This window comes from Bemisia tabaci, chromosome 3, assembly GCF_918797505.1.
Source record: "Bemisia tabaci chromosome 3, PGI_BMITA_v3".
NCBI lineage: Eukaryota > Metazoa > Arthropoda > Insecta > Hemiptera > Aleyrodidae > Bemisia > Bemisia tabaci.
In genome coordinates this window covers 30,270,257-30,283,530 of record NC_092795.1, presented here as the reverse complement: position 1 = coordinate 30,283,530, position 13,274 = coordinate 30,270,257, and the positions used below count along the sequence as shown (strand labels likewise).

General features: G+C 42.1%; 1 protein-coding gene across 1 annotated transcript; it reads left to right on the top strand.

Annotated features, from left to right (window-relative positions):
* The first annotated feature begins 5,956 nt into the window (after positions 1 to 5,956).
* LOC109029778 (uncharacterized) lies at positions 5,957 to 12,913 on the top strand. The gene is made up of 5 exons (XM_072298145.1): positions 5,957 to 6,326; positions 7,267 to 7,625; positions 8,448 to 8,694; positions 10,149 to 10,437; positions 11,749 to 12,913. The coding sequence occupies exons 1-5, from the start codon at positions 6,255 to 6,257 to the stop codon at positions 12,354 to 12,356; spliced, it is 1,575 nt and encodes a 524-aa protein (XP_072154246.1). The 5' UTR covers positions 5,957 to 6,254; the 3' UTR covers positions 12,357 to 12,913.
* The last annotated feature ends 361 nt before the right edge of the window (positions 12,914 to 13,274 follow it).

Sequence of the window (13,274 nt, the reverse complement as noted above, 5' to 3'; positions counted from 1 at the left end):
TGCAGCGAAATTATTTTCTGTAACAGCACTGCTGCGAGCAATACGTCAAAGTTTTTAGAGAAATCTGATTAATTCGAACGGGAAAAAGTACGTTTGATTACTAGATTCCTGATTATGTATGATTCCCGGATAATCGAGTAGCTGGTATCAAGGTATCATAGCTTTCTCACGACGCTCATCACGCAGCCGGTAAATGTGACCAAATGCATCTTTAATACCATGACAAAAATCTAGTATTATATCCTAAGGATGTAATGTCCCAGGACTAGTGGCGGATCAAAGGGGGGGGGGGCTGCAGGGGGCGCGCGCCTCACCCCCAAGTTCGCCCCAAAAAAATGAGGGGAAAAATGGGAAGAAAGAAAAAAAAGAAGGGCGCTCATATTTGGTAAGTATTCATGAACAAAATGGCTCATGCTACACATCAGATGCTTTGAAACTTATGCATATTTGTATTTATGCAAACATATTTCCAAATAATCTGGAAAGAGCCACCCCCCCCCCTCTAGCCACCTGAGCCACCCCCCCTCCCCGCCGAGCGAGGTGTCTGGATCCGCTAATCATGGCATATCGTCTTCCCATAGCCATATTCATGAATATTCAAATTTTATGAGAAGACACTTGGCAACATCTGAACACTGTTACGGCGTTTTTCCTTCGCACAGCAAACTTTCCTCTCTATGCGCAGATCGCGTCGGTCGCGTCTTTGCTTTTGCGGTGGGTGGTGAACCGGCGACCGCGGCGGATATGCGTAAGACGCGGATTTTGCCATAGGAGGAAACACACCGTACGAACCCTTGGACGTTGCCAAATTTCATCAAATAAAGTTCAAAAATCCGGAAAACTTATGAATTTATTCCCTTTGAATTTTTTAGTAATTTCACTCAGACTGTGATCTGCGACCCAGTGACCTTGATGGTTCTCAAAAACCATCAAAGTAAAATTTGATGTATTCCTCATACATACATACATACATACGTCGCTTTACAGCACTCCCTCGCGCTCTACGACTCCTAACCTCCACTGCTCTCTTTCAAACCACAAATCTTGGGGGATTGAGCACCTTTACATTTCCGCTTCAATCCCTTCCCTCCAACCTTTCATTGGGCGCCCTCTGCGTCTTCTCCCTGGATTTATTTATGTGTATTCCTAATTATACTAAAAAAATAGTGTTTTACCAAGAGGACTTGGACGACATGCGATGGTCCATACGTGGTTTTTCCCCGGACGGGAGCATTCGGGTGCGGCGACGCGGCTCTCTCGCGGTGGTTGGTGCGGTCTTGATTACTCACGCTTGGCCGCGTGCAAGTGGATACCGTACAAGTACTTGTATCGCGTCAGCTCATGTTGACAATGGAGCCATTGACAAGACCCGAGACTCGGCGGTGTTGAGTTTCCAGCAGGACCACTAGGTCCGCGGTCCGGACCCCGTCCCCGTTCCGCTCCGAGGAAGACGTGGACCCGTCGAGGACGTGGTGGAGGCTGTCGTCTCCCCGCCCTCGACGCGGTTTCGTGGTTTTCTCCCGGGTTCCGCTCCTCAGGTCTTCGTCTTCGTCGTCGCTGCCGCCGAGAGCTCCATCCTGCGGGCTGATTATTGAAACTGATAGTCGAAGCTATAGACAAAGAAGCATCGTTGCTGCCGCCAAGAGCTCCATCCTGCGGGCTGATTATTGAAATTGATAGTCAAAGCTATAGACAAAGAAGACATAGGGAGTATGTAGCGATCAGATCGGTTGAAATGGTTGGTTCTTGTAGACTAAGGAAGAAAAAGATGGACTTATCGTAGTCTCTCGTGGGTTCCACTCCTCAAGTATTCGTCCTCGTCTTCGCTGCCGCCAAGAGCTCCATCCTCCGGGCTGATTATTGAAATTGATAGTCAAAGCTATAGACAAAGAAGCGTTGTCGCTGCCGCCAAGAGCTCCATCCTACGGGCTGATTATTGAAACTGATAGTCGAAGCTATAGACAAAGAAGACATAGGGAGTATGTAGCGATCCTATCGGTTGAAATGGTTGGTTCTTACAGACGAAGGAAAAAAATGATGGACTTACCGTAGAATCTCTCGCGGGTTCCGCTCCTCAAGTATTCGTCTTCGTCTTCGCTGCCGCCAAAAGCTCCATCCTGCGGGCTGATTATTGAAATTGATAGTCGAAGCTATAGACAAAGAAGACGTAGGGAGTATGTAGCGATCCTATCGGTTGAAATGGTTGGTTCTTGTAGACCAAGGAAGAAAATGATGGACTTACCGTAGAGTCTCTCGTGGGTTGCCGTTAGTTCTGTTAATCTATTACGTACCTCCTTTGTCCATTGCAACCACCTGCTTCCACCAATAGGAATAATAGGATATTCCTCCATACTCCTTTTGTCTTCTTTGTCTATAGCATTGTCTATCAATCTCAATGATCGGCCCGCTGGCTGTGCCGCCGGATTCGTCATGGAGTACCAAAGAGTACGAAATTTAGATATATACCCGGCAACTTGAATTTTGAAATTTTGTGTCTGTCGATTGGACAAGGCAAGATTAAGGAAGAATGGAGTTATGTGGTTGGTCAAATTTAACAGCCACCCTCTTTATCGTGCCTACCTCCTTCGCGTGGTTCTGTTCTGACAGCAAAGTATCGGTCAGGGCCGGATTTACCTACTTGCCGCCCCCTCTCATTCGTTTTGAAACATCGATACAAACCATCAAGTGAACGTGCCGGAGCGAGAGGGATGCATAAGACGCGTTAACTCGTGTTGGACACATTTTTTGCGGAAGCCCTGTCAACACTACTAGCAACAATTCACGGAACTTGGCGCGAAAGTTAAGTTCCGTAAACCTCTCTCTATGTGGACAAGACCTTCCATTTATAAGAAATGAACGAAAAAATTATGAAAGAACAAACATTAATGGAGTTTAATAATTTTAACTTCCATTGCCGCGCCGCGCTGATCGCACTATGTTTGGCGCAATGCGTGAAGTATTCCTACAGTCTTGTAGGCGCTATGCGTTTTAGCCGCCCGCTGCTAACCGCAGCGACCGCACTGTCTTTGACGCAATGCGTGAAGTATTCATGCAGTCTTGTAGGCGTTAATCTGTGTTACATGCCGACCGCCGCGCCGAGGGCTTCTCCTTTTCATCTCAAGTCCTCGTCATCTGTTCTGCGCCGCTCCAGGCCAAATTGCGTGTTTGGTTTCTCTCATAACTCGACTAATTAAATGTGCTGTCTCTTGTATCACCGCAAAACGATAAAATTAGAAATGATTATACTCTCAGAAAATGAAGGATTTTGTCACATTTTCTCGTTTGTAATTTTTTTTTATACCTACATTTAAAAAAATTGCTTAATTTGCCGCCATGGGCAGCGGCCCATCTGGCCACCCCCTAAATCCGGCCCTTTGAGTTACCGATACTATCGGTAACTCAAAAGGTCCGTTCAGTATGTCATTGATTTCACTAGACGTAGACACGATGAAGAGAATGATTATAAAGCTGCCCAATCACATAACTCTGTTCCTCCTTAGTTTTGTTTTGCCCCCATCAACTTATACCGCAATCACACGCTGAATTTGGCAGCTGAATGTGGTAGTCAACAGTCAGCGCTCAATAGCGGAAATTTCACTAATTCGAGTTATTTTTATCCAAATGTGTATCAAATCTATTCGAATAGTTCAGACAAATCCGACATTATCCGATGGTCGCTGAGAATCTTTTGAGATTTCGCTGAGAGACTTTGACCATCGATACCTAGAATTATTTATTTTCTTAAATCTGACAACGTAAAAACTTCGTGGCTGAGCAGTCGAAGTTCGGACTCATCATGGTTGTGCATGAGGTACTGCTTTCTTCCAGTCAACATGCACCCCTACCTGTCCGAACACACGCAAGGCAGTGAAACCTCTAAAAAACCAAAAAAGCATAAACTAAGAGGGGCAAAAGGGTTCGGGAGGGGTGGAAGTCAAGACTGACAAACTTCCACTTGAATAATTTTCCACATCAAACAACGGGTAACCTAATGGAAACAAAGACCGCTCAGAGGTTAGAGAGCATCGGTACAGTCACACTGACGCAACTTATTCTTTTGGAGGATACAGGGCGTTGAAATATTATCTGACCGAAAAAAGTAACTCTGTTGACATTTTTATCGTTATAAATCGATGGTGATGAGCACAGGATGATGTCGATTGACATCAACAGCAAGAGAATGGATGTCAACGGAGTCGTCATAATTTTGGCGTGCAGTGCAACCAGTAAAAATTGACGATTCGATCATCCAGGTTGGCAATTATATCGCCAGGTGGGTTGCCAAATCACCAACTGTGGCGATCCATTCATCAAAAGTTGGGAACGGGATCACCAAACCATGTCAAAATTTGACGAATACGTAGACAACCATTACGTTGCTGTGCATCGTATAGATTCTTTATTAAAAGTTTTTGTGGATAACCGTATAAGTACACAAGTAAAGGGGATCCATTGTCTTCCGGAAACTTTGGGAATCCTGACCACAGTATATGTTGTGCGTACAGTGCGATCTCCTGTATTCAACTATGCATGTACGTTCATTTTGTCTAATTTTGTCAATATAAATTTATTCAACCAGAGAACTGTAGGGTAACTTGTTATCATATGATACATTATGCGGTATCTTGGTATATGTTTTAGAAACATTTTAAGGAGTACCCGACGTGCACCGTAGTCTTCTTTGGAGGCTCCCTTGTACGAATGTTATAATTCATGTATGGAAAAAAACAATTCCTTGGGGAAAATCGGATTGAAAGAGAGTAAATTTAGCAGGGTCGGCGGTCGGATTTACCTACTTGCCGCCCTTGGGCCGCCTCCTTTTCATTCGTATTGAAACATCAATGAAAACAATCAAGTGAACGTGCTAGCGGGGGAGGGGTGCATAAAACGCGTTTACTCGTGTTGAACACGTGTTTTGGGAATGCCCTGTCAACACTACTAGCAAAAGTGAAGTTTCGTAAACCTATCTCTGTGTGGACAAGGCCTTTCATTCATAAGAAATGAACAAACAAATTATGAAAGAACATTAGAACAAACACGAATGTGGTTTAATTAGATTAACTTCCGCCGCCGCGCCGCGAGAACCGCACCGTGTTTGGCGCAATGCGTGAAGTATTCACGCAGTCTTGTAGGCGCCATACGTTTCACGCTGCCCGCACTGTATTTGGCGCAATGCTTGAAGTATTCATGCATTCTTGTAGGCGCTATCCGTTTCACGCTGTCCGTAATGACCGCACTGTGTTTGATGCGAGGCGTGAAGTATTTGTGCAGTCTTGTAGGCGCTAATATGTGTTACATGCCGATCGCCGCGCCGAGGGCTTCTCCTTTTCATCTCCAGTCCTCGTCATAATTGCTCTCCACGCCGCGCTGTTCCAGGCCAAATTGCGTGTTTGGTTTCTCTCTTAACTCGACTACTTAAAGGTGCTGTCTCTTGTATCACTGAAAGACGACAAAATTAAAAATTACTATACTCTCAGGAAATGAGAGATTTTGTCGCCTTTTCTCGTTTGTAATTTTTTTTTCTAAATCCGATATTTTTTATACCTACATTTAAAAAAAATTGCAAAATTTGCCGCCCTCTAGATTTGCCGCTATGGGCCGCGGCCCATGTGGCCACCCCTTTAATCCGGCCCTGAAATCTGGGTATCAGGAATAAGTATACGATGGATCTTTAAATAAATTCTCCAGAAAAAATGAAGTCATCAGGACGACTGAAAAGATATCATGGATCAATATCGAAAATCGGACGATGAATGTTTTCAGCCTTAATTTAGACCTAATTTTTGGGCTGCTTAACATCAAAATTCAATCAAATATTATTGATACATGCATATTTACCATTGCTGGGAAGTTATGTATTGGAAGTTGATTTTTTTAAATACCTGTACAAAACTCGTAATTAATCTTAATTTTATCGAAGTGGCGTTGAAACGTGGAGCTAAACACCGTAATTGCAGGATGGAGACCAGGTAAAATTGTATTGCTTAAATTGCTATAGCGGGGTGTTTGAAATTGTCTCTGGTAGTGACAGGAGACGTGGCCACTTTTGTGTCGCGGCGCGGTAGCACCCTGTATATGGAGAGGACCCAGTCTGGGCATGCATGCGTAGTTTATTGTGCATCTTAGCGTGTTGACTGGTGACTGGTGAGTGGAAGTTGTCGGCCGGCGGTGACGGGTAGAAAAAACGAAAAAGAGAATTCCCTCGGGAAATCCCTTCTCCTTAGCAAGTCCAGCCGGATTAATAGAACGCGACAATGCCACACGGCCGCACTTCCGCTTTCCAGCCCTGCGTTGTACAGTCTCACCAAAATTTATCATCGTACCAAGTAGGTTTCCGGCTTCTTTTTCTTTACAAAATCAATAACTCACGTCTATAACGATGTACAGAGGAGTGACTTTTAATACTGGCAAGCATTTCAGTTTTAAAACTCACTTCACTCCAAAAAAAAAAAAAAAAAAAACCAATGGCAAGGGAAAATTATTACAATGAAGAATATAATTGTATTGCAAAATTAAACATTTCATGAAATCAAATAAATTTGACAGTTGCTGAATACCTATAATTATTAATTTATTATCTATATCTAGCTAATTTTAAATGACAAAATTAAACACTAAGAAGTGGCCCGAACTGTATGTAACAAGGAGGAGAAATGACTTTAATATTTTGACTCTAATTTTAACTCTTCTGAATTTTGACTCTAATTTTAATTTTTGGTATTTTCTTGGCTTTGTTTCCCCGCGAAATGGTGTGGAACCAGCATTATTTCTCCACCTTGTTAATTTTAAAGTTATATAATTAAAAATAAAAATAGATAATGAGAAATTTGCAACACCGCTGATTGAGATACATTGCTTCCAACTTTGAAAATCGAGAAAAAATCATGAAAATACACATCACTCAAATTCTTGGATGCGCCTTTTACGCCTTTCGGAAACCAACCCGGTCGAACTTGAATTTCTCAATCTGAGCTTGCATCACATCATGTTTCTCGATTTCATTTTCGAATTGATTCATTTTTGATAACACGTAGTTCAAACCTAAGAATGTGGCTGCTTGCAATGCGCCATGCACGTATATAACCTCAATGCCCCCTTCGTGCCAATTCTGCTCTTTTTAAATTTTCACTCTATGAAAGCCACAGTCATAGAAAAACTAGGGGCGAATCAGCATTTCATTCCAAATGAAACGCTAGAGAAAAATAGAATTTGATTTTTATCTTAATTTTTTTTTTTTTTTTTTTTTTTTTTTTTTTTTTTTATCAGGGTGTGGTTTTCTTACTACCGTGTGTGATGTTTCTTTGGAGCTCCTTTGTTTTCCAAGTTTTGGTTTTTCTCCCTTATCACGTCGCGGCCTCCGTTTACAAAAAATATCAAAGCCAAAGGAATCCTTACACCTCATTAGGACACAGCAATTTTACAAAATTAGTCGTCGAATCTGAGATCTTTGTGGACAAGACGCTCTTCATCAAGGACTTCCTCGAAAGTCCGTCAGATGTCGTCATGGTCACGTGTCCTCGCCGATGGGGCAAGTCGATGAACATCGACATGCTCAAGACCTTCCTTCAAGTGGCTGTTGGTAAGAATGGGACCAGGGTAGATAAATCGGATGCCTCCAATGCCAAGTAAGAACTGTAAAATTTCTAGTTGGGGATAAAAATTGGGGAATATCTGAGAGAAATTTGTATCCTAAACAAAGGTGGGGTGTCATTAATGGCCGAAATCGCCCTTTCCCTCCTAGATTTCTGAAACTTCGACTGTAATTGACGATAGCGTGTAGGGTCGTAGGAAATTGAAGATAGTGGGGATCGGTGCTCAGTCGATAAAATGTCATAGGTATACATGGATCTGGGAACCAAAACTTGCAACTTTCGGCAACATCCTCTGTCGAAAACTGTCAAAATTACATAAATCTAGAGTGTGGCAAATTTTAGCCCTTAATGAAGACACCCCTCGTTTTTTTTATTATTTATTTACTTCTATCTTCGAATTTTCTTCTTTTCTACTTATTGATACCAATGGAAAGAAGTCCATCGGCTCTTCTTTTCCCAAAAATTTGGTTCCCTCTTTTTAAGTACTGATTATTTCGTCGTTTTCCACACAATAGTAACGTAACCTTATTTCAAGTTGGCAACAGTTCCTTCATTGGTTTTTTTTTACGCGAAAACGAACGCGCAGTGTAGAATTATGCTGAATCTGTAGGAAAACGAGGGTAATTTTCAGCAAAAATTTTTCAACATAATCAAAGTAAAAATGCGAGTTCCGAGTGTACATTTTTTACAACACAAAAATGAAGTTACGTTCTTTCATTTGGGAAACGAAGATTTCATGGCTCAAAATTTCAGTTGAAAATGCGTTGCCTCTTCATGTATTACATTGTTTTCGGATCAAGCACAAAGTGAGCGGGAATGAAAGGCAAGACTGACGAATTGCTCCCCTGATGGCAGGCTGTTCAGGGCTGGAGACCCGCACGTGCCCAAGCTGGAAATCGCGAAGCACCGTGGGCTGATGGAGCGCTACCTCGGCGAGCACCCCGTCATCCACCTGTCCTTCTCTTCGTCGGGTGGACTCACCTACAAGGCCGTGGCCGCCAGTTTACGGATCGTCGTCAGCTCTGCTTTCGAGGAGCACATCTACCTCACTGAAATCTTTTGGCAGATCATCAGAGACCCCGACACGAACATCACGACCAAGGTCCGTTCGCAAAAGCGGGGAAAAGAAGAGGAGGAAACAGTAGGACGAAAACAGATTAGGAGAGGAGTCTTTTTTCTGTCCTTTTCTGCCTATGTTTCTCCCTTTTTTTACCTTTTCCGCCCAGGTCATTTGTAAGATCTCTTGTCAACCTCTGGTAACCAAACCAGTGGACAGCTTCTGACCTGCAGTTAGTCTTCTAATCAGCCTAACCACTGGTTTGCGAGAAAGAAAAAAGACTGACCGGGACTTGACTTGAAGAAAACCGGGAGTCTTACACACCTACCTCTGGTCAAGCTCTAGTCAGCTCAAACCACCACTAAAGTGCAGGTGATTATTAAAATAATCACCTGCACCCTCAACCACTAGCAAAATTTCACGGAACTTTGCGCGAAAATTAAGTTCCGTGAACCTATCTCTGCGTGGACGAGGCCTTTCATTTATAAGACAAGAACGAAAAAATTATGAAAGAATGAACATGAATGTGGTTTAATGATTTTAATTTCCGCCACCGCGCCAACCGCACTGTGTTTAGCGCAATGCGTGCAGTATCTGTACAGTCTTGTAGGCGCTATGCGTTTCACGCTGACCGCACTGTTTTTTTACGCAATGCGTGAAGTATTCATGCAGTCTAGCAGGCACTATCACGCCTACCTGTTTCGAGTTTCACGCCAATCGCTGCTGACCGTATTCCGTTTGATGCAATGCGTGAAGTATTCATGGAGTAGTGTAGGCGCTAATGTGTGTTTTATGCTGACTGACTTGCCGAGGGCTTCTCCTTTCCATCTCAAGTCCTCGTCATCGTTGCTCTCTGCGCCGCGCCGCGCCGTTCCAGGCCAAATTGCGTGTTTGGTTTCTCTCTCAAGTAGATTAATGAAAGGCGCTATCTCTTGTATCAGCGAAAGACGAACAAATTAGAAATTACTATACTTTAACTCTCAGGAAATGAGACATTTGTTCGCCTTTTCTAGTTTGTAATTTTTTTTCTAAATCAGATGTTTTTTCTTGATACCTTACATTTGAAAAAATTACAACATTTGCCACCCCCTAAAGCCGCCATAGACCGCGGCCCATGTGGCCACCCCCTAAATCCAGCCTTGGTCTCAAGCAGACCATGCAATTCATTACCTGAAAAAAGGAGGCATTTTCATTAGGAGCCCACTACCAATGGTAGATCTCTTTTACCTTAAAACGCTTTGAATCATTTTTCTTCTTCTTCTTTTCCCCCCTCTTTTTATGGAGGACACTTGGTCTTCAAATAAAAAGAATCCATTCATTCTTTCAATGTATCTTACCAAAAATTGAACCCCATTTTTGGAAATGCACAATGCAACTCCGAAACAACTTTCTTGTATACGGTTTTTAAAAATCACCATTCCAATTTTATTTTTTAAAGGAAAACAAATTAACATCATTCTCCATTTTTTTTCTTTTCTAATGACTGCTCCTTCCATTAGGATCTGGCCAAAGCGCACCTCGATACTTTCGTGAAGCTGTATTCTCAAACGGCGAACGAAATAGAAGTGCTCCAGGGGTTGCCGTTTCTCTCAGCGCGCCTGCACGAGTTCTGTGGCAAGAAAGTTTTCATTCTCATGGATGAGTTTGACAAAATCATCAACGGACTCTTCTCCTCTGCGTTTATCGAGATTAGCTCTAAAGATGTGAGCCTTGGAATGCAGTACATACAAGAATTCATTATCTTGTCACTTGAGAAAAACGAACATTTTCAGAAAGCATTGATCACAGGTAAGAACAAGAGACGGCTCTCGGAAGTTGACAATATTGCACTATCTCTATTTACATTTTCCGATAACATCTTACTCTGCTTTGGTATAATATTATAAGAGTAATGCGGAACGCCTAACGCCATAGGCGAGCAGCTCTTCAAAGGGCTGTGCGTGAAGCAATAAGGGGGCGTACCCTGTAAATTGACTTCAATTAATTAGCCTTGCCATTTTATGGAGACCATACAAACATAAGCTTACAATCCACCACGGTAAGACAACTGTTGAATCATGTGAAAGTTCCTTTTGCTAAAAATAAGCATTGCAGGCGATCTTATAAAGTGTCATAGTTACTTCTATGCGTCTGTTCCGTGTGTAATCCAAGTAAGCGTTGTATTTCACGGCGTGATGATACCACTATTCGACCACGTGGGAGCCCGTGTTGCCTACACCGAAAACTGCAGGCGAACTGCCGATGCATTCGAATCACGTCTCCACTTTTGGTAGACGGATATTTTTTGTCTGTTTCGAATGCATGTGCGGTGATACTACCATTTGACCACGTGGCGGGCGGCCATGTTGCCTACGCAAAAAGTTGAAGGCAAACTGAGATGGCGTTATAGTCACCTCTTCTCGACCAGTAAAAAGTTGTTTTTTCTGTGTATTCTGAGTAAGCGTGCAATTTCACGATGATACCACTGTTTGACTTGAAGCTCGTATTGCCCACACTGAAAATTGCATACGAACTGTAAATGCTGTAGTACAACCTCTTCACGTTCAGTAAAAGGATATTTTTCGTGTCCTGCAAATAAGCGATACAACAGGACCACGGTGATATTACGGTGATACCATAACTTCACCAAGTGGAAGCTCGTGTTGCCTTCACTGACATTATGTAGATTTCCATTTATTGTCCCCAGCATTCATTAATCTACTTGTATTTGTCACAATATTTCTTTTCAAGTATTTTTTCCTCAAATACCCGTATTTCCTAATTTCTTGCTTCAAATATTCATTTTCCTTGTCATATTTGAATATACTTTATTACCTAGCCTTGCCAGTTTATGAAGGTCAAACTGTAAGCTTCCTCCGAATTTGTTTGTTAAAAAGGGGAGGGAGGCGTTGAGGAAAATATTATGTAATTATTTTGGAGGTGTCTGGCCCTGGACTAGCATAACGATTGCGTTACAATGGGTGGGAGGGTGGGGGATGTCCATAAAATTAACATTAGGTACAATTTGAAAAAATGAGAGTAATTAAAATTTTTTGTGAGTATTTTGTTCCACGTTCCACGTTTCTATTGGAGTTTACTAAGTTTTTCCACATTTTCCAGGCGTAACGCGACCCAAGACCTCAAAAATTTTCGCAAGACTGGACAAGTTTCAAGAGAACCACATGCTCCACAGTGATTTCTACAACCACTTCGGGTTCACCGCTGAGGAGGTGTTCGAACTCTGCAGTGCCTTCAATTTCTCGCCGACGCAACACGCCCATATCACGACCTGTTACGGAGGCTACGCTTTGATCAACACTCCAATCACTCTGTTTAACTCAGACTCGGTGTTACGTTACTTGCCAGAGCAGATTGCGCAGCCTTACTGGGAGAAGGAGGGCGACTTAGGTCCATATGAAGGTCTTTTTAGTGAGAAAAATATAAATAACACCTTGATGGCCATCTTGAACGGCACTGCGCATGACCTCAACCTCAATGATTTGACCCTGACCACGGAGGACCTTTTCAACTTGAGCCACATGGTTCGAGGGGATACGACACTGGCGCCTGAGGAGAGTGTTGCGCTTTTTCTCAGATTGATTTTCTCGCATGGGTATCTTACCATCGATAAAGAACGGACATCGGAAAGTAAGAACATTGCAGCAGTCAAAGTGCCAAATGAGGAGATAGCCATCATTCTAAGAGAGAAATTGGGGGTTGAGACTTGAGTATAAGATCTTACTAGACCATATGGGTGGGTTTTTAAGAAATGGTATCGCAATTTTACGCAGGAGAACCTTGTATTTGGCCGTTTGTGTGGTTTAGATACACCGGCGAGATAATTATGAGAACAGGTTTGGCAAATTACAGTTTATTTTAATGAACAAAAAAAGACTATTATCATATCTATTACATGACCATTTGCACACACGAAATCGGGCTTGACATATTCCGAACTATTCTAGAGGAAAACTTTTTAGAAGTTAGACAATCATTTTGCGCACTTCTCAAGAACGTCTGTGTCAAGAACGAAATCCTACAGAGAAATGCAGTCTGTAATACCTCCTGTGCAGTCAAGAAGACTAGTTGTTTTTTTTTTTGTTTTTTTATTTATTATCTGTCTATTGATTGATTGATTTATTTTTTAGTTTTAAAATCCATTTGTAAAGAGTATGGGTATGGGTGATGATGGTATTTAAATGCTTTCGATTTGTAGTTTAGACAAAAATGATCACTAGGCAAACACTGTTGTCTAAAAAAAACTGTAATTAAAAAATGGTATAAAGTGTTCAGTATTTTAACTTTAACCATTTTAGTTTCCTAATTTTTTTACAAATTTTGTATGTGTTATGCTAGCAACAAGGAATAACGTTGGTGGTCCTTTTGTTGCCAACTTAAACAAATTAGCTCAAATCTAAATATAAATCTTTTTTCCCTTTCCCTTTTCTTTTTCTTCTTCTCTCTCCTTGCTTCTTCCACTTTCTTTTTTACATTTTGCGTTCCTCTCCTTTCACCTCCTATCTTCTCTTTATGTTTATCGTGTCTACGATGAATTTGCGTCACAGAAACTTTGTGAATAATTTATGGGGAATGATACCACTATTCGATCGCTCAGGAGCTCGTTTTGCCTACACTAAATATTGAAG